General features: G+C 40.3%; 2 protein-coding genes across 7 annotated transcripts in view; one reads left to right on the top strand and one right to left on the bottom strand.

Moving 5' to 3' along the window:
- The window catches only part of TMEM164 (transmembrane protein 164), a 45,112-nt gene extending 30,862 nt beyond the window's left edge, over positions 1 to 14,250 (top strand). The window contains exons 6-7 of the mRNA XM_055727723.1: positions 7,314 to 7,414; positions 7,807 to 14,250. Of these exons, the coding sequence (XP_055583698.1) occupies positions 7,314 to 7,414; positions 7,807 to 8,013 (308 nt within the window). The 3' untranslated portion in view covers positions 8,014 to 14,250. The remainder of the gene's footprint in view (positions 1 to 7,313; positions 7,415 to 7,806) is intronic.
- Positions 14,251 to 14,370: 120 nt separating this feature from the next.
- AMMECR1 (AMMECR nuclear protein 1) overlaps positions 14,371 to 21,966 on the bottom strand; it is an 85,503-nt gene continuing 77,907 nt past the window's right edge. For 2 of the 6 annotated variants that reach the window (XM_055727721.1, XM_055727718.1), the window contains one exon: positions 16,840 to 21,284. In XM_055727721.1, the coding sequence (XP_055583696.1) occupies positions 21,170 to 21,284 (115 nt within the window). In that variant the 3' untranslated portion in view covers positions 16,840 to 21,169. Of the gene's footprint in view, positions 16,048 to 16,839; positions 21,285 to 21,966 lie in introns of those variants that run through there. The other 4 variants (XR_008735287.1, XR_008735288.1, XM_055727719.1 and 1 more) reach the window with 4 other exon arrangements.

The raw sequence follows: 21,966 nt of genomic DNA, 5'->3' as shown, positions 1-21,966 counted from the left end.
TGAACTCACCGAAGCTCAAGGATGTATTCCCTTTTGGGGATTAAGACCTCTGTCTCTTCCCTCTCTCTCCCCTCTGTACTGAGTTGAATATAAATTTCCATACTTCCTTTTCTAATGTTTTTTCTTTTTTTTTTCCCCCCAAGTATATGCATGTATATGTACATGTGTGCCAGGCTAGACAAAATAAATGCTTATGCACTGCAGCTCTGATCTTTCTCGGCTGCAGTAAAGAAGCTCTCATGCAAAATAGACGTAGTGCAGATAAAACAGGCCAGCACAGAAGATTTCTAACTGAAGACAATTCTTACATGCAGTTTATCTGCAGCTGGCAACTTTTTTTCTGAATGAATCTCACCTTGTATCACCTGTGAACCCTGTCAAAAATTACATCTTTCCTGAAATAGCTAGGTAGGCTGAACCAGAGCTGTAGGTCCCTGTTTTATTTTGTCCTTAGGAGGTGAGACCTTTGCTTCCCTGTCAAAAAAGTATGAATGCTTTTGTAGCTTCTGGATTGATCTACTGTTGCATCAGATGAGTGCGAGGATCAGCAAAAGGGAGGTGCAAGGAAGGAGTTGTCAAGGTGGGAGGAAGAAGACAGGAACCACAGCAGTACAGATTTAGACCGTGGAACCAACCACTTAAAAACTCCTCAAGCCACTTTCATCTACAACTAAGCTGGCCTTCTGAAGCATGTGAGTGCTCAGATAATTGTACGTTATGCTACTGGGGTACAGATTGCTGGTACAAGGCTTAGGGAGATGGCAGTTGAGGACACGTAGTCTCAAACTGCCACAAATATTGCAACAGTGCATTAACCTGACCTTTTAAGATCAAGGTATTAGATACCTTCAGTGGCGTTCAGGACAACTTAGTTTTTCTAACTCTTAACATAACGAAAAAAAACCTAGTTTGCACTGCATCAGCCTTAAGAGATTCACAGTTCCTGACTGTCTTGGTCCTTAAGCTAATTTGGTCAGATTTTTGGATGGAGTTGATGGGATTAGATGTGCGTGCACATTTTGGAGCTTCAAATCACACTGAAATTTAATCAAAGTGATTTTTTTATTTCCTGAGTGCTGTGAGCAAATGGTATCGTTATGCAACAGTTTGAAATAAGGGTTAATTTATAGCAGCTCCCTAGCAGTGGAGTTCCGGAGACTTGTCTGCCTTGTGGTTTGAGATCTCCAGCATTATTTCGTTGATTTAATAACATAATGAAGTAGAAAAGGATGTTAGTGTTGAGGGGGTTTTAGGATTTTGTCCCTTTAAGGAGCAATCTGATGTGTGAACAGCTGTACCTGTTTCTAGGGTATCGAGTATGTTTAATGAGAGGCCTTTGCATTGGTGTCACTGGTTGCGTGGTTCTGGCACTCTAGCCTGCAGGGGGGGATACTTGCCAGCATCCAGGCTGTCAAAATGGCTCTGCAAATTCTCAAAATTCACAACTCAAATGCAGCTTGTCCACGCTGTGGAGAGAGTAAATTGATTTGGTTGGTTTTGGGGAGGGGTGGGCAGGGGATAATCTTCTTTTGGAGCTCAAACTGGCAGTAACAGCCCTGCAAATACTGGACAGTCCTGTGGTCTGGCCCCCATGTATTTTAAGAGCTGATTCACTGTTGTACAGCTGTGCCCAAGTGGACAGACATACACACCCTACATAATTAAGTAGGTGATTTGCTGGCTGGGAGTCGAGTCAGAATTTTCAGCTTGTAAGGCAAGTGCTGTATCTTTATAAGCAATAAAGAAACTGTCTCTCTTCAAGTGAAAGGCCCTTTCTTTTCTGATCCAAATGTCTTCAAAAGTGGCATCAGAAGAGATGAAGTTCTATGGCATTGTCAGAAAGCCAGTAGAACTTGATATTTTATTTTTAATTCTTGCCCCCCTCCTGGAGAATGCCTCTGCTGCACTTCAGCAGGTGGCCAGCAGCAGCTCTGTACAGTCAGCTTTCTTGGGGTCAGTGCAGTGTTTCTTACCTAATGAGAAGCTGGGCTGGGTTGTAAGATGTAGAACACAGATACAAGTACAGAGGAAAGGATCATTTTTCCTGCGGCTCTAAACTAGGAAAGCGCAATTAAAGCAACTAGGGATCTAAACTTGCGCTTTCCATTGTCTGTTAGGACTTTCTGCAAGAGTATTTTAAGACGTTTTTAGCTGTTGTACCCTTTCTTGGCCACTTCCCCACTTTGTGACACTTACCTGTATTTAGCTGTCTCTTTCCTTAGCTTTTAAATGGAGTTATAAAGCAGGCTTTATTATATACCTTAGTAGTAATGCAGGAAAATATCACTCTTATGTTTGAATATAGTTAGGCAGTCATAAACCTAGTTTATCTTCATCCTCATTGAAATCCTTGATAACGAGCGGTACAGCTCTTTCACTGAAACTCTTAATTACTTGGAGACCTGTCAACTCCTGTGTATTATTCTCCTACTCTCCTGCTGGCAACTTCCATGTTCCTATTCCAGCTTTTCTCCTGCCTCTTGGATCCTGTGTATGAGATGCAGATGCCTGGTTCACTGTCGCGCTGTGCCCGTACCATGGCACCTTGGGCAGCAGGGTAGCCAGGGCACCGTGCAGCAGCTGGGGGTGGGGGCTGTGGCGCTCTTACAGCTTGATCGTTTCAGGATAATTTGATTTAAGAGAGCTGGCGAGGAAGAGGAGAGGAGATGTCTCTGTCGTGTGGCCCTCTGAGCTTTATGCAACGGGCAGTTACAGTTCCTTTGAAACTGTGGTGGCCTATTACAAAACAAAGCTACGTAAGGTAGCTACGTAAACAAAGGTTGATGTGGCATCTTGGAGTGGGGCCAAGGTCTGTTTCTCCCTAGGAGACGGGGAAGTTTAGCAGGGTGTGCACCAGTATATGGAAGAAATCCTACTCTCTGAAGGAAGAGGAAGAACTGTTGCTGCTTCTGTGTGGAATATAAAAAACTGTTCCTGAGAGAAGCAGGTAACATAAAACCCGTCTGAGCTGATTCTGATGAGCAGCTGGCACTGAGGGAAACAGAAATCTCGTGGCATAAGGTAGTATTTTGAAATGTACACAGATTCAGAACCGCTGTAGGGGGAAACTGGATTTCAGGCTCATCCTCTTGAGAACGTTTTTCCTGTTTTCCCCTGGAAAGGAAGTTTGGTCTTTAGGCTAGCTCAATAGGCCACACTACTAGAATTAACCCTTTGATCAAGGGAAATAAAATGGAAATAAATTTGCCCTCATGTTTTTATAAGCTTGAAAATGAAGGAATTGTAATAGTTGCTCTGAGTCTTGGATTAAGCAGGTCTACCTGTAATTGTGAGACTAATGAGGGAGAGTGCGCTGGGCTGGATATCTGGTAAAGCTCTTACCAGATGTAGTGGGAATGAAAGCAAGACCTAATTAAGAAAAAGATTATTTTAATACCCTACTAAATTAAAAAATCATACTATATTTAGGTTCTAATTCAAACAGAGGAGTAATTTTCTCCTACGTTGTGTTTTCACAGAAATACAAAAGGAACATTGCTTGCTATTATGTTGTGTTTGAATTTTTACAAGCCTACATTCTGAGAACTTTAAATAAAAGTAATAGTTCATAAGAACACTAGAACCTAGCACAAGATTTGGGGGGGGACGGGACGGACGGACGATGGGGGACGACAGTATGAAAGAAACTCAGTCTCTTTGTTGATCTTGAGATTTTTAAAGCCATCTTTCCATTTCCTAGACCCCAACATTAACAAGTTGGCATGTTTAAGGTCAAGAAATTCTTGTTGCCGAAGCAGATGATGAACACCAGACTCTTCAGTCTATATGAAATCCTTCCTATCAATGCTATTGAAATAATGAAGTTTACACTAAACTGAAATACCCACCACCATGCTATTTCAACAGGAGAGCAAATACATAGCCTAGCTGGATGACCCCGGTTTGGAATGGTCTCAACTATCTGGGGTGTGAGCGTTTCTGAGAATGAGATTAGTGCCAGACTGGCAGTTAGATGAAAATTCTGAAAGCACTTAACATGTAAGAATTGCCTGTGATCCTCAGTGAACAGCGTGAAACTCGCTGCTACCTGTTGAAATGGATTTCCTATGTAAGCAGCAAGTAGCTTTTGCCAGAGCCAACGCAGGCCGTTCAACCAGCCACTCAGCTGGGGCTTGCTTTTCCTGGTCGTATGTTTCTGTTAACAGGCTGTGTACTACAGAAAATAGTCTGCTCTGTTAAACACTCATCTGTTGAATAGCAGGACCATAGAGAAATAATATCTGTAGTGACTATTTACCTAATGAGAAATGCACAGAAAGGATCCCAGGTATGAGTTTAAGGTTAGTTTCCCAAAGCATGCTTGGGAATCCAGAGCGCTCCGAAATGTTCATGTGGGAGGTCATCGTTTCCTTTTTGTCCCTTGATGTCCACATAACAATACTGGTGAAAATCACACTATTATTTTCAGGACGGTAAAGTCTAGTAAGGGGGGATTTTTCTATTATAAAGCGAGATCAAAATTCTGTAGAGGGCGAGAGCTGCTAATGTATTTTTTTAAGTTTTGCAACAGACAGAGGATGTAGCACTGTGAAATGCTTTGCTGGAGGCACCTGAACAGCTCTCCTAAGTGACTTCTAAAACACAATTCCCTGACTGGGTTGAAGCTTGGGTTCAAAGCCGAGTTGTGCCACTGATCAGTTCTGTCACGTTGGCCAATTTCTGTAGCCTTTTAATGACTGTTTTCCCTCTCCAGTCTTGTTTTGTAGCTGGGTTCACTTGTCTGTTTTAGTGTTTCTATACTACCTGCATTGTAGGTCCCCCAAATATCAAGGTCTTTGGATTCTAGCTTTTCTGCGTGTTTTCCTCTTTAGAATACTACCAATCTATTCTCAGGCTTTATCAGATATTTTTGAAAAAACACAGGCAACTGCCAACCAGGCGAGTTCACATGAAACCAGTTTGGTATAGCATTACTCTGCCTGCTCCTGGGAGCTGTTTTAAACACCTTATTTAAATGTTATTTTGTGTTTTGCATCCAGGTTAAACATGCACCTGAAACTGCAAAGATAATACAAAAAAACTTTGCAAGTCAAACTATGTTTTCTTTACAGCTAATGAGGGAGGGAGCACTAAGAGGTTTTGTGTAGCTTGACCAGGTCGCCTAAAGTTTGTGCAGCCAAAAATAGTCATGGTCTCCTGAACTCCGACACCAAGGCTAGTAGCTTCTTCTCTTGCTCTTTCTAATCAAAACCCATATTCAAGGTGGTATCGTGTATCTGATGTTTTTGGGCAGTGGAGTTTAATGAATATCACTGCTATTTAAGTCAAGTCTCCTGTGCTGTTTTCTAAACAGGGTACCAGCTCTTAGATCATGCTTGCTGGGTAGGTTTGAGGCATTAGGCTGCTGTGAATTTTTCCCCTTTACCTGTAGAGCACCCAACTTAATTCAGGCAGAGTTCACTGCTACCGTTGGGCTCTGCTTATAGTTTGGACTCTTCTTCTGACCTTCACCTACCCGCTGGGCAAGAAATCTTACAAGCTGCTTTAAGCTTTCAAAGTAGCGTCTCTGCTCGTTACTTATGGTGGTTGCACCAGGTCACAGCTTGCTTACTAAAACATGGTGTGTGGTTGTATCTTTGGTAATTACACTAATATTGTTGCTCGTTAGAAGTCAGTGAGTGATACACGGGTCACATGTATGCTGCTGTCATTCAGGCATACAGTCAACTCCTTACTCCGCTGGCTAGCGACAGAGAAGCTGTTATTTCGAGTGGACAATGAATAGATGTACAGTTTCAGACAATTAAAGTGCAGGTAATTTTGAATTTGTAACAGTCACAAAATGGTATTTTAATTAGGTTATTTCAGGGAGCTACTGCAGAATCAATCTGAACTGGCACAATGGGTACAAACTACAGGAGAAAACTGCAGAAAAGACTTCTTTTTAAAGGGCAACAGGGGGTTGGGAAAGCAGTCCTGTAGGGGTTTTCAACCTGAGACAGGACGCACCGTTCCATGGTGATGTGGTGAAGCCAGTAACAGCAGTTACTTGCCTTTACATATGATAACATCCATGGGCACACTCACACCAGCTGCAGCCCGGTGAGTTCTGTCAGAGCTAGCTAGGCATGTGTCGTTATTTGAGTTCCAAGTAGCCTTGTACAGTATATGCTGAAGTCTGTAATTACTTCCTGGTAATTACTGAATGTGCTAGCTAGCAAAGGCTGATACGAATATTGTACGCCGTGCTGTAAGGTCCTTTGAGTACTGGATACACGTTCCAATATGTAATAATATCTAAGGGATCAGAGAACAGACAAAGGCAGATAAAAAAAATGCCGGTGTATTTTTATAATCATCTGAAATTCTACAACTTCTTATAGCAGCTGAGCAGCATGACATTGTGCATCTTTTCTTTTGCACCCCCTAGGTTAAGTTATTGAAGTCGTAAGGAAAATAATAGTTTTCCCTGTATCCTCCACTGAGATTTTCACATCTGCTAGTAGGTCTTGAAAACTCTGTAAACTGGTTTTGTTCTCGCCATATGACGCTTGAATATTTAATTCCAAAAATAGTCTTGTATCTAAGGGTACTTTCATTAGATCTGATTTCCTTGGTACATTCTAGATTTTGTGGCATTGTGTTTTGTCAGTAAATTGACAAAACCTAGTTTCAGGCGGAGAGAGAAAGGTGAACACAGGAATGTGGCATCTGCCCCTTCCTTTGAAGGGGGAAAAATATTTTACAGTATCTGTAATACCTACTGATTATAAAATTGTTTGTAGTGTATAACTGAAAATATCTCCACAGCAGCTTTCATTTAACAGCACAGTCTGTCATTAACGCATTGACTACTTTATACAGCTTTCCTGTTCCTAGGCATTATTGGTGCAAGTTACTTTTTAACTGTTAAACAACCATAAGGTTAGGCAATGGCAATTGGGCTATGCTGAAGCCCATAGCACCTGTAAGAAGCAGGTGTTTAAGTATAAATAACCTGATTTTTGAAGACTCACTGTATACCGTTAGTGTATTTTAAAATCATTTAGTACTTCTGCAGTAGAAGGAAGAATGAGGTAAAAATCATTGATGTTGGTGAAAAACAGGCAAGCTTAATGAGGGTAACATATTGTATGTTTTACTGCTGGACTAGAAGGAGGGAAGAAACTGATCAGGATGCTCCAGGTAAGAAATAAGGCTCTCAAATATTAATTACTATAATGGTAATGAGTAGGTTATCAGCTAAAGCCAGATGCCCTAACATCCACAGAGCAGAGCAGAGAGGATTATTCGTGAGTGTGTGATGGACGCCGCAATTCAGCTGAATCCTAATGTATTCCTTTCTTTTCAAGGTATCTACACCCCAGAACCACTCTGCAATTTCTGGTGGGCTCTTTTATCCACAGGGTTTATGTTTGTGTATCATTTTAGCATCTTGCAGATTCTCGGATTGGTAAGTAAATACAGGTTAATAAATGGATAGTTTGCAAGTACCTTCAGAGTAAAAACCCTGACTAGTTTTACAAAGTGTCCAAATATATGTGGGTAAGACTCCTTGCATGCAAACTTTTAATTAACGTTCTAAAGAGCATTTTTATCTCAGATCTCATAAGTATCGGTAAAATATTTCATAAATTGCTTATGTACCTGCATAAGTCTATCTATTAAATGTACAACTGAATTTGAATCTCCTTTTCTTCTGAAAGCTGCCCTACTTGTGTTGAACAAAGGAGTGTCACCTAAACATTTTTGATTATTATGGTAATTTCAAAATTACCGTTTTAGGTGACTGAATCAGTGCAGCACAAAAATACTGTTAATTTATAAATGTTGTCACTTTCTCAGGTTACAGAAGTGAATTTGAACAACATGTTGTGCCCAGCCGTCTCAGATCCTTTTTATGGGCCCTGGTATCGAATCTGGGCATCTGGACATCAGACTGTCATGACCATGACTCACGGGAAGCTTGTAATCCTGCTGTTTTACAGTGCTGTCCCCATCTTTAAATGTAGCGTGGACTTCCTTAGGCTCCCAACTAAGAAAATAGACTGAAATCTCTCCCCATGGAGCAGTGCATACAGGGGGCAGATACTTATACTGGAAAACAAAGAGGAGGGATGAGAGGACAGTTGTGTTTATACTTCTCCCCATGGTTTATTGCCTCAAAAACACCTCTGTAATGAAGTGAGCGTTTTTTAACTGCTGTTTCTCACTGCCTATTGCCAATGGCAAAATTAGTGGCCTTATTCTGGAAAAGGTTCGTGTTTTATACATTTTGTGTAGATTACAGTAGAATCTTGCTAAGCCACCATTTAAAATTAGGCCAGGATCTGTCCACATTCCAGCAAAGAGAGTGGCAGTGCTACCTCGTTTTGTCTGATTTTTCATTAGATACAAGGACACTTACATCATAGGACAGGAAATAAAGCTGCATTACAACTCTCCATTGATGTGAGCGGAACACGTGTTGAAGTGCATCATCCTGGCTTAACTCTTAGCACTGGAATGTTGCAAAATGGTCACAGTGAAACGATGTACACTTCATCTCCCAGTTCTAAGTGCAAAACAGTGAGGTTCTACTGTATTTTCTTTAAGCTGGTTGAAAATGTTGGGGAACAATCTCTCATTCAAAAAAAAATTTTGTTTGTTTTTTCTTCCATCGACTACTTAATTTCTAAGCTGCTGTGGATGAATTATCTATCTGGCTAAGTCTCATCAGATCTTGATGCTTTGGAGATGCTTTTATTTGAGTGAGTGGAAAAACACCATGTTGAAATAATTTCAAAAAACCATATTATGTGTAAGCTATATTTCATCCGCTGTTCTGACCAGACTGAACAAAACTTTTTTTCCTTTAGCTTAGGTTGGAGAGGGAGTGGAGATACAAAGTCCAATGTAAACATGAGTTTTCTTATTTTGACTTCCTAGCTTTTGAAACATTCCTTCTCTGTGTTCTACACTGATCCTCACTCACTAGAGTGGTTAGTGAAGAAAACCACCATGAAACTATGTTCTCTCGCTGCAGCTGGAATACATTCTGGATACTGATTTTAAAATACAGATATAAAAAGGAACATGAAATCAGTGCAGGCCTCTACTGAAAAGCAAGTGTTCCAGTTTACTAGTATGACTAAATCTTCCTGTCAACATATCTTTTGGAAAACAGGATGTAGGTAGGCAGAATGATAAAGAGTAAACTGTGTGTACCTGTTCAAATTTTCCAAGGTTAGAGGAGCAGCTGTTGGACAGAAAGATGGGAAACCTTGAGTATGTTGCTCCAGATAGTTAATTGTGAATCTGTTACGCAGACTGTTGTGTTTCAGGGCTGCAGGAATTTTGTTGTACAGAAGTTTGTTGCAATTTATAGATTCATTGTGTTGTCAAAGCTGTGACTTGTAAGATAAACCAAAAACGATCATACCTCCTCCAGCTGGATCACCTGAAGATACATCCTGAAGTTAAGGTACAGTCATTTATACCTCAAGAAGGAAAAGTAAGAGTGAGAAGTGGTTGATTTTCTCCTTAAAAAAGAAAAATTTTCATTCGAGAGGGAATAAATGGCTACTTCAAATACTTTTACTCTGTAAGTTTAAAAAAAAAAAAAAAGTACAACTCAGTAGGAAATATCTTGTCCCAGTCTTTAATTTACAAACTGGTTTCTGGCTTTCTACCATTCCTTGCTGTGTATATATATACATAATAAATACACTGTACTCTTGCGACTCGTTAACATGCAACATATACCTAAACTATCCATCAAATGCATATAGCTAGTCTTAGTTAGACAGACTAGATGTCTCCATTTGTTTTTTAATCAAGTTCAACTTGAGGAAGCTAAGCACCTGATAATAAGTACTACCAGCATACAGAGTTAATTGTCAATTGTTGATCCTGCAAATGTCTAAGTATATAATGAATTTTATGGAGTAGTTTCACTGCTGCCTCAGTAAAGCCAGGCATATGTTACTTCAGTATTTATGGAGTGGGGCCTAAAGAAAGAGTGTTTTGGTATTGAAGGCCTGAATCAGTCTGTGAAATATCACTTAATTAGCTGCTGAAGTGATCAAAGTTCTTGCGATTCATTTCAGCAGATTCAGTACTTCATGATGAAAGGGAGGATGTTGCTGGGAGATGCTAAGATGCATGGTGCTGGATGGTAAAGTGTGCCCCCTGTTAATAGACTTCACCTCCTATAAATAGCTGAATCAAATATACAGTGATTCTTCCTTCCCCATAGTTACTGTCAAGTGTATCATGGTTTGTTTATTTACTTGAGAATTTGGCAAAATGCCTTATGGTGGATTCAGTCCTGTTCAGGTGGAATGTTTGCTATTGCAATAGAATGACTTTAGCCAAATTTGGCAAGTGTTATTTAGCATTGTTATGTGCTTAACTTTACTTATGGGGGTTTTGGTTGTGGGTTTTTTATGTTTTTAAGAATCTTTCCTGTTTATTTTTCCTTCAGAATACCGTAGCTACTGGAAGAATTTCTGTGTTAGATGAAAGTAGCAGTTTTTTGGTTTTTTTTTGTTTAACTACAGCATTTCCTATCTATAGTCACCTGCTTTGGGGCATTCTAAATGAGTATAAAACAGCTGCTATCTACCACCATTGACTGTCTCTGGTCAGTTAAGACTGCAGAAGCATTTAAATAAGCCCAGGTGTCTCACTCAGTGCAGGCTTTTTGCTTGGAATGCAAAATTTGTGAGCTCTTCTGACCTGACTTCAAACTCAGTAGCAGGAATGGTGATGTTAAATATAGCTAACAGGAGGGAAATCCCGGGGGCAGTTTGGATGAAAGGATTCTTGGTGGAGCTGCACCACTTGTACCATTGACTTTGGTAGCAGAGCCACTGTAAGTGATTGCTCTTGCCTCCCCTCCCACCCTGAATCATAGATGTCTGTTTCTGTCATGGTGCTGTGACTCGTGCTTTTCTCTGTTATGCTGGTCCAGTTGTTTTAAGTCATGCTATGAATTCAGGCATAATTTCCCAATGTGGAATATGCTGACAGAACTGCTCACGAAAGCCAACAGGACACCCACGGTTCCCTTCCAAACCTCACCTGGGCGGGTTCTGGAGGTTGTTGAACTCCTCTGTACCAATTTAAGTCACTAAAATGGCTAACTGAACAAGGTAATTCAGCAAAGCAGGAGAGAGGTAAACCAACTACCACACTCAATAAGGATTTTGGAAGTATTGGAGCTGCTGTAAAGAGTCGACTGGTACAACTGGGGTCAGGTGGGAGGGAAGGCAGTAGGACCTTCACCTCTTTTTTTGACAGTAAGCTGTTGCTTCTTTGCTTGTTGTACAGTATCAATGAAGCTGGCTGAATTAGAACAGAATCATTTAGGTTGGAAAAGACCCTTAAGATCAAGTCCAACCATTAACCCAGCACTGCCAAGGCCACCACTAAACCCTGTCACTAAGTGCCACATCTACATGGCTTTTAAACACCTCCAGGGAACGTGACTCCACCACTTCCCTAGGTATTCTGTTCCAGTGCTGGACAACCCTTTTGGTGAAGAATTTTTTCCTAATACCCAACCTAAACCTCCCCTGGTGCAACTTGAAGTTGTTTCTTCTTGTCCTGTTGGTTGTTCCTTGGGAGAAGAGACCACCCCCCACCCTACACCCCACCCCCCTTTCAGGTAGTTGTAGAGAACAAGAGGGTCTCCCCTGAGCATCCTTTTCTCCAGGCTGAACACCCCCAATTCGCTCAGTCACTCCTCATAAGCCTTGGGCTCCAGCCCCTGCCCCAGCTCCGCTGCTGTTCTCTGGATGCACTCTGGCCACCTCGGTGTCTTTCTTGTAGTGAGGGGCCCAAAAGTTAAATTATTCCCTCTCCCCTTGCCTGTTTGTGAAGACTCTTTAAACTTCGTATTTCATTTTGGTTTATGGTGTGGTGCCACAAGAAACTAACAGCGTAGCTGAGAAACAGGCTTCACAGGAGGTGAAGGTCAGGGTGGGAGCAGAAAGGGAACGAACTTGTGAAGGTGGTGGCATGGAACTTTGCATCTTTTATTCCTCAGCTGTCTCTGGTATCTGTTCGGAACGTGCATCAGATACACCGACTTTGTTCAGCATGCAGGATATTGGTTTGAATGGGAAAGCAGAATACTTAATCTCCATTGGGGTTATTTATTCTCTTCCCTGGCAGAGGCTGATTTTCTTTTCCCTGAATGGTTTATTTTATAGGCAGTTATGCTATCGAGATGACTTCTTTGGTTGCTTTTATGCTTATTTATGCTGGAAATTAAAGAGCAAAACTATACTGCTATTCTTGAATCCTAACAGGCATTCTCCCCTGTGGTATTATGCACACAATCTAGGTCAAGAGAGCTTGAAGCTGTTGCCCAGCACCTGGTGATGAGATTTGACATTGCAGCAGTGCAGCGCACCATTGAAAGGGTAGTCCTGGCCTCCCCTGGGCAAATGGTCCTACATCTTTTGTCACAGTACTAACAGTAATGGGAGCAGCAGCAGCAGCTACGGGGCAGAGCAGGGGGTGGGCCAGAGAGCGGACAGGCTGTTCCTTTCAGCAGTAGCTTAAGCTGACTGTAAACTCTCGCCCTGATGGGGAGTGATGTGCTGCCCACCAGCGAGTCAGGCACAATACCAAAAAAAATTCTTGTGCAGCGCCAATGCCCAGACTTCACAGACACTGGTACGTAGTAAGGGGTCTGAGCAGAGCACTCTGCTCTCCTAATTTTTAATATTGTAGGTGCTTCAAACAAAAGAACCAAGGAGAATGACATTGATTACTCTTTCTGCCAGTGAATGACTGTCTAAATTTGCCTGCAAATGTACGCATAAATGAAGCATTAGTAACCACAATAAACTTGTTTCCTCATCAGTTTGTTTATGCAGCTTTAGAGTAAGTAGCCCTCCAAAGCAGAAAAGTGAGCTAGTAAAATTCCTGCACCCACCGTAACATCTGGCAACACAGCCTGTGCGTATTGAGAATATTGTGCCAAGGATTTAGCTGTCCAGGATACATGCAGTGCTATTTTTCAAGGATGCGGTGTTTGAGCTGTATCTATTTGTTCTAACTTCCTTCTATTTAAGCACCAAAGAAGAATTTGCATCTTGTTTCTTTGGAAGGATGAAACCTGACAGCTCTTGTACTTGGTTTCGGTTCAGCTTGTTGGGGATCGACAAATGCTGCTTATAAGCAACGCCTACTTGTGCTTAATCAGGTGCTGAAGTTGGGAGCCATGGGAAGTCACCCCATTTGCATACCTTAAGATTATAGAGTACCTCAGTGTAGTTTTATCCATCTGTTTCTGGCCACAATCAGGGTTTTGATATTTCTGTATATTTGATATCATTTTGTAAAGCCCAACTGTATTTTTCTTTCAGAAATGGCTATTTGCAACTGTTAAATTACTGTACTTTAATGTCCTAAGTCTTGCATCTAAACCAGAGACATTAATTTTCTAAGTAGCTATAGCTAATGGAAATACAGACGTGCTGTTTTTTCTCAGTGTTGCAGTTGTTTCACTACAGGCAGATTCTTAGGAATTAAATTAGTCCTAATAGTTAACAAAGCTCTGAAAAGGCCAAAAACCAGGAAGAGGGCATATGCCAGCCCTGTTAGGAAGCTTGAGGTTTCTACAGGCAGACAGGTCAACTTTGATGTTTTCATTTTTACAGTGACAAGACTCATCTTTTGTGATCTCGTACTCAAAGTGATATTGCTGTAAATCTGTCTTGCAGCTTTTAGTATAACTTGGTTAAAGCCAGGCTGTTTTTTAAATGATTTTATTTTTCTTCAGGGTCAATTTTGTACTTTTTTTAAATTATTTCTGCATTTACTGAGTCATTATCTCAATGCTGCAGAGGACACAGCAGGCAGAACAGTGAGCGCACCCGCACGCCTCCTGCTAACCCAACGGGGGTAGGGAGCTGGAGTTGCTTGGGCACTGGTCAGAAGCACCAAAGTGTCTTTGGAAACCTGCAGTTCCAGTGACCCAACCTGCCAGTTCAAGCGTGGCATTATCCAGGCACAGAACGGTATGGGCAAGGATGGAGTGGAGAGGCTCAACTGCCACATATGCTGTCAGTTCTGAATAATTTTTAAGAGTGTTACAAACTTTGTAAACTTTTTAATGTGCTAAAACTTGGTTATGAGGTTACATTTACAAATAAGGGGTAATTTGTGTACTTGTTTTTTGTATTTTGGTCTGATGTTTCTTCTTTGTGGTTGTGCCCTGAGTCCAGACCACTGGGCTAATAGTTGTTAAACCTTTGAATTAAAACAAATAAATTCATTTTAATGGCTACTGTACAGTTTTGTTATCATTCTAGTAGTGCCAGGCACCGTCTGTCTCACTTAACTTTTTAGAACTAGTAAGAGAACCCAGATTGACTTTCCAGTTCAATTTGTAATATTAAAGAGAGGGACTTCAGTATTAGATTGCCAATCATCAAATCTGGTAAGAATATGGATTGCCCTGTCTTAAGCAGCCCGCCCTGCTAGGGGTAGCCTGCCTCGCACGTAGCAGTTTCTGTAAGCGACAACGACACTTCCTGGGATTTCTGGATGTTTTAAGCATTTAGCTATGACCTGTGCCTGTTACCTGTCAATCGACACAAGCCAAGCCTGCTTACCGGCAGATCTTGCTGTAGGACATAAATCCTTTAATCGCTGTTTAAATAGTCCCTGTCCATGCCTTTCAGGTGAAGAGCTCAGGAAACGGTATTACAGTATTATGATGCTTTCTCTGTGCTTCCACTGTTCCTGCCCCGATTGTGGCAGTGTCTGTTCCTTCCTCATCTATGTCTCTTTAGTAGGAGGTGGAAGAACACGTACGGTTTTCAGCTTAAAACTTTGTTCAGAAAGCTACTGTAACTTACTCGGTCTCACGCCACAGGGGAAGGCAAGGTAGTTTTGATGTGCTTCAGAAGTGTTCCTGGCTGTAATTAAAAATACATTTAGACAGACTGCAATGATGTTACCCAGGACATCTCAGACAAGCAGGTACTTCATTGTGTACAGTTCCTGGAAAAACAACATACTGGACATGCTCACCTGTATTACTGCGTTGTAGAAGTTTTCACAGAGCTGAGGAACAGAACCAATTCTCCACCGTAATTTCTTTTGAATAACAGAAAGACTAATACAACAGCTAAAGTAGAAATCGAGTATGAAGTGCCTTATGGAAACCCAAGGTGAACTAAACCAGCCATTTCCTTTTTTAGGCACTGCTAATTATCCCCTTTATCTCTCTACAACTCTGATTGTAAGTCAGGCTTTCATTGTTTAGTACCAACATCTGTGTAAGAATAAGCAAGTTTCCACCTCTGAAACATCCTTAATACCCAGCACTGTTTTGGTAGTTTGGTTTTTATAGTGTGATAACTAGACAGCTGGCTAAAGTAGCAAGAAGAGTGGGAAACTTCGGGTAGGAAGTTTTAACTAGCTATACATCTCAGTGGAGGTCAGTTTTAGGAAGGTTTTACCTAATTCAGACTAATGATACCCCATCTGTGAGATACTAAAACAACAATGGAAACTATTTACTTAAGCAAGTTTTCCTTTCAGAGTTTTTTTTCTTTTACATCTTCTAAACCAAGGCTCCAAAGCAAGTGGAGTAATGGCTGCACCAACATCTAAAGGTTACATTGGTTTGTTTTCAAAGACTTTGCAACTACAGACAGGAGTTAGTCAAAGACAAACAAAACCACTTCTAAACTCAGATCTGAATTCCAGGGAGATGTTAGAAGTTTCTTGTTTTGTCACAGAAATTATCCTAAAAAGGACATATCTTTACCTCAGACTCGGTAGAAAACGTCTCTCCGATCACTAGAATTTGGCTCAGGGAATGAAGTTCTCCGAGTCAGTTTTACCTGTCTGGGTACTTTGCTCTGTCATCAGCTGGACTGTGGCTTCGTTGCTTCGCAGGACCCCACGCCTTCCCTTCTCAAATAAAACATCTCTTGGGTATCAGCACAACCACCCGTGCCAGCACGGAGGGGCAGCGCTGCTCCCAAGGCAGAGCTACCGCAGGGACGCTGAAAGCTGCTGTGGACAGTTAAAGCTGTTAATGAACTCACGGTTCTGGTGTGCCGTTCTCGTGATCTGCTGAAGTAAAACAATTTAAAAATAGCACCACTGTGTTAAGGCTAAAAGCTTTTGAGGAAGGGGGAAAGACTTCTTCCCTGGCCCACCGTACTTTGCAGGACTGCCCTAAGTCGGCGCAAGCTCTACACTCATTTCCATAAAATTTGGTCAACTGCACAGTCGACACCTTAGCTAGATATGACATGCAAGATAAAAAAATCCCTCGTGGCACAGCAAGCCTAGATACTCTTTAAAAGTCACACCTACTACTGTAACAGTAATAGGAAGAAAGTGCATTGAAATTATTTTAGGTGGTATTTTGAGATATTCTTCAGTACACACCTTGCCACATTATTGTAACACATCGTAACGTTGCTACAAGTAGCGTAGGCGATGTGTTGGTTACACCAGTATAACTGGTTCTGCAGCAACGTCTTGCTTCAAAAGGCTGAAAGCATTTCCCCCTCTCAGAGGGCAAGGAGCCCAAGCCTGGACAAAATTCCATGTTTAACGTTAAGATATAAAAAGTACAAAACTGAACTGATTCCAAATACTGATATAAATACTGATACAAGTGATATAACTGCTATAAAAGCTGATTTAACTTGGAGTGTGTACCGACTCACAAATTACACCGAAAGCTGCATGCACCTGTCCACAATCTGTTCCTACAGCAGGCAAAATGGAAAGACCGTTAATCACAGGAAAATATTTCTAACACATCATTAACCTTTACCAGTAACACTAAGTGCAAATGCTTAAAGAAAAAAACTGACCAAGCCGCACAATTCAGCAGAGAAACATAAAAAGAAATGGTGATTCTTCTTCCTTATTTTATTGGGTAAATGATTTAAAAGGTAATAACAATAGTGTTAAAACTACTACAATATCTTTCCACAGCCATATCTCACAGACCCACAGATAACCTTCTATAATCTTTTTTTTTTTTCTTTTTCCTCATTTTTCTTTTTTTAAGCCGTACTTATATTAAAATGCCCATTTCAACAGTTTCTTCACACTAATAGCAATTAAATGTGGAAGGAAGGAGGATCTAGTTATAAAGGAAGGGGGTTCAGGTAATCTGTGATATTATTGTAATCAATCAAGTTACTAAGGAAGGAAGGAAAAGACGGAGGCCTTCCAAGCTACTCCAGGTAGCTCTGAGCCCATCGTGTGTCACCATTGCATTAAAGATAACTCAAGATGCTGGTGAACAATTTAAAGAAATTTTTTTTTTTTGTAACATATAAAACACTAAAATAACTTAGAAACTAGATCCAAATATCTTGAAAAGAATCAACTTTGATATACAAAAACAGTCATAAGTTGTTACAAAAGTTCCAAACAAAAGTTTGTTTTCTCAGTGCGTTTATGTACCAGCACAATTACTGGGTCCAGAGCAAAGAAAGAGGTTTTTCTTTTTTATTTTTTCTTTAACAGTAATAAAAACCGAGGAAAACATATCTTTGTCTATAAAGAATCATTGCTGGTCTTAAGAATAAATGTAACCAGAAACCCTTAAATCTGAGAGGCACACTTTGGGTTTCTCTTTTTTTTTTTTTTTTTTTTTTTTAAAAACCTTTTTTTTTTTTAAACATAAAAGGAAAGTCACCAGTTTATTTAAATGGAGGAGATATTCAGACTCCCCAAATAAACTTAATTCAATTAACATCACTAGCAAAAATCAGTTAGAAACTGTACAAAAATAAAAAAGTTAACACATTTAATCCTGCAGGGATTTTGTAAGGACTGGAAGGCAGGCTTTAGGAGCAGCATTTGGGCATGGCTGGAGGCTTCTTTGGTTCGATCTAACACACATAAGAGATGTAACCTACTCCAGACAACAATTTTAAAAACCCGCACGTTTGAAGACAAGTAAAGAGGTCCGTATACAAACGCCAGGGTGTGCAAATGGATTTGACGGCCTTGATTTCATAGTGTATCTGAGGTCAGAACTCTAGTGTGCCCTCCCCCTGCTACGATCAGCGCTGGGGTTGAGATGGTGAGGAGTCCGTGCTACAGCAGGCTGGGCAGAAGGAAGGCCACTTGAAGCACGACTGAGTAATAGTTTCATGTCAAGTCTACGGTTTCGTTGTCTAACTCAGTTTACAGAACAGGGTTTTTAGGAACATTAAGCAAAAGAATTCAAAAAAACCCCAACAATCTCTTTAATGGAATAAGGCAAACTGAGTAATGCTCGTAAAAAATCAGCATTCCAACTTAAAAAACAGAAATACGCTGCTTGGTTGTACCTTAACTTCTTATAGAGTACCCCAAATTACAAAAAGAAACAGATTGAAAAATCTGTATCTAAACCCAGCAATATATCTAAAAGGGTACTAAACATAACTACGAGGGAATGACATTTGTGAGAGCAATTGTTGATCAGCTTTACGCAAACAGACCTATTCTGTCCCAGTGCATGTCACAGTGAGCTGCACGTTTTGTACAAACAAACCCACAATTACACAGAAACAATCCATAGCTATTTCAGCACTTGCATGCTGAGGAGGTAGGTGCCCTAGAAACACTGTAGATTGAGTATTCCAATCTTTTTTAAAAAAATATCATACAATCTGATTGACCACAGACTCTGTAACAGTTTTTTTTAATTAGTGATACAAAACTCTGGTCCAGAAGGGTCTGGCATTAACTCATTTCAAAAGCACACCTTTACAGTTTGTATAACACCCTTTTAACTATATTTTTAAGCAACAGCTACTAAGAGATAGACAAAAATGCAGTGTGCATTATGCTGTATACAAAAAGGAGACAAAACTATCCTTTTCTCCCCCAAGCCATGGTGGGAAGTATTGCTGACCTTGTCCTTAAAAACCTGCAGGATTGTTTATTCATCAGTATATCATTATTACACTGGTAAGAAATTCTGTATAACATCTGCATATATCGAAGATTTTTTAAAAAATCTGATATGATTTTAGATCCGCATGACCAGTCACGTGACCTGCTTGAGGTTGATTAGCACCTTTCAATACATATATATTTTTATATATAATAGATCTTTTTAAAAAACTTCTAACAATGAGCTCATACAGAAGCATGAGCATGCTGTAACGAGATGACAGATAAAGATGGGGTTGGATGACTTTTTTTTTTTTTTTTTTTGCAGCAGAACAATTCAGTTTGTGCTCAGTTTCCCTATAAGGGCAAGAAAAAAAAATCGCAACACAACTCTATCAGGTAGCCACTTGTTCACAATTTCCACTTGAAGACTAATCCATTTAAAAGTGTTCCCCAAGTAGAAACAAGACAACAGTATCATCCAAAATAGCCTCTGTATAAACATCTATTAATTTTTGCAGCTTCTGGCTGGCATCTCTTGGCTCCTGAAATTTCAGGCCCTCTGCTTATAAATTAAGGCATCACAACTGAAAATGTTAATATTTGGACATCAAATGCTGTGGATGAAGGAATACCAAAGACCTTCTACAAGAAGTGGCAAAGCTAACCTCACATAAGGGATGAGCATAATTTAGCCATATCTGTTTTTGAAGCCCTACTGAAACATTTTTATAATTAATCTGATTTTTTAAAACTGAATTTTAATTAACTATTTTAATTTTACGTATCTATATATTTACAAACATTCATTATTCAAAATAACTGGAATTTATGCTTACTGTGGTTTACTCACGCATATTAGGAAGGTCTTTTCTGTAATAGATGGTGTATATCGTCCCCTAGAAGATGCACTGAACTACAACGGGTATTAGTGGGAGTTCTGCAGGCACACGAGCACGGAGCTTGCTCCTACCACATACCGGGCTTGCAAATATACCACGCATACCTTTTGCTAAATCCTATTTTTACAGCAGGAAAAAGTTCCAATCAGTTCTCTTTCTTCTACCATGTGGAGGGGCATCAGAATTATTACACAGTACTTTACAGCTCTCAAGTATTATTCCTGTAATAGATGAAAACATGTAAAATTACGGCATACTTGTCCTGTGCTCTTTCACAACAGTCTTTTTTTAAACAATAGTGAACTATCTAACTATTCACGACTTGATAAAACTCAACAAGTTCAAAAGCAGAAGAAAACAAAACAGGGATTTTTCTTTCCCAAAATAGGATTGATATATATAAAAAAAAAATTTCTCACTTTAAAAAAAAATCCCCCAAAACCTGACACCAGAGCAGACTCAATAGTTTGCTAGAATGTCCAGTGTATTTGCTATATTTTTCCTGTGAATTTTATATAGAAGTATATAGTTATGTCATAGTCAAAAGGCACTAAATCTAAATCCATTTTCTTCCTAATATGACATCTGCTACGCACCAACCTGTTCTTAAATGTCACTCCTAATTTGAGATCATCAGAAAGGCATCGTCTCATTACAAATGCATTACTATGAGTACTCTCGACAGGGCTGGATTGCCCTTGATTCCCAGCACGGAACCGGAGGCAGAGGCACCTGGTAGCCTACTGGATTATGTCATGCCCTATCAATTAGGCCACTTGATTCTGAACATGCTGCCATGTTAACATCACCTCTCACTGTACACGTTAATCGCTTCTCTTCATCCAAAAAAGCATTTTGTCTGTCAGCCTTGACATGGTGGCTGTATGTGCTGGATCTGGAGATCATGTATAATACCTACATGAAACCTTGACGGTGGGGGTGAGCTATTGTACACACAACATTATCAAGAACGTTATGAAAATGCAATTCATTGTCTAGTAGAATACCTGAATCTGATATGTTTCATTCCCTGTCACACCTATTAATGCAAAAGCCATGAATGCCTTTTTACTAAGCAAAGCATCCCTAACTGTAATCCTTAAACTCTTCCTTCCATCCACAGTCACAGAAAGCCTTGATTGATATAATTCAATGTTAATGAAGTAGAAATTTAAAATTTCATAAAAAACCCAAGGGCTATATATGCTGCAAAAAAATCTGCAGTGACTCAATAATAAAAAAAGTATGGGATCTTTGTAATAATGTAGTTTTCCCTCCCGTTGCCATGATGAGCTTAACCAACTAAGCAGCCTCAACATGGCAACGGAAACTATCATCATAAAATGGTACAGTAATAGAGATAGCTAGACCAAGAAGGGGCAGGGTCTCCTGGGAAGAGGTCTGCAGAGAGGTCCAGTGACTGGTCATGCGGCTCAGTGTCAGGAATAATGGTTGTATGGTGGAAGGGGGTGCCCAATACCATTTTGGAAGTGATGATGCTGACGATGGGCAAGGTACTCTGTGTAGCTCATCGTCATCTTCTCACTACGGTACCTAGAAAAAAGCAAAGCAGCAAACTCAAGAACTGTTACCAGAAATCTCCAAGTAGCTCTAAAAATACTGCACTAGTGGTATGTCTGATGATTACAGCTCTGTACTTCTGATGTTAGGAGTAAAACTAACTTCAGTTGCACAAAGGCAGGGAGAGAACCATCATGGCTGTCAGGGGCATTCTTGAATCACGTGACAAATCACACCATAAGTGCTTATGATAAATGCTTTAAGCAAACAGAACTGTCAAAAATTGTTGCCTATAATGTTGCTCGAAGTAGAGGGAATAAAAACTCATTTATTGAGAATGCCTGTATCCTCAGCCAGCGCTCTACCTCAAACCTAGGAGAAAAATGTAAACAAGCACTACAGATTTTTTGGGCTGTTTTTAAACAATCAGTATCAATTGTCTGCCAAATTCTGCTTTTAAAATAATCCCAACTACATTAAAGGGAACTGCATTCTTTTCAGACAAGAATCATAGCATACCTCAAGTTGGAAAGGACCCGTAAGGACCATCGAATCCAACTCCCTGCTCCTCGCAGGACTACCTAAAACTAAACCACATGACTAAGCATCGTCCAGATGCTCCTTGAACTCTGACAGGTTTGGTGCTGTGACCACTTCCCCAGGAAGCCTGTTCCAGTGACCAACTGCCCTCTCAGTGAAGAACCTTTTCCTAATG

This window comes from Falco cherrug, chromosome 15, assembly GCF_023634085.1.
Source record: "Falco cherrug isolate bFalChe1 chromosome 15, bFalChe1.pri, whole genome shotgun sequence".
NCBI lineage: Eukaryota > Metazoa > Chordata > Aves > Falconiformes > Falconidae > Falco > Falco cherrug.
This window is presented reverse-complemented; position numbering and strand designations above follow the sequence as displayed.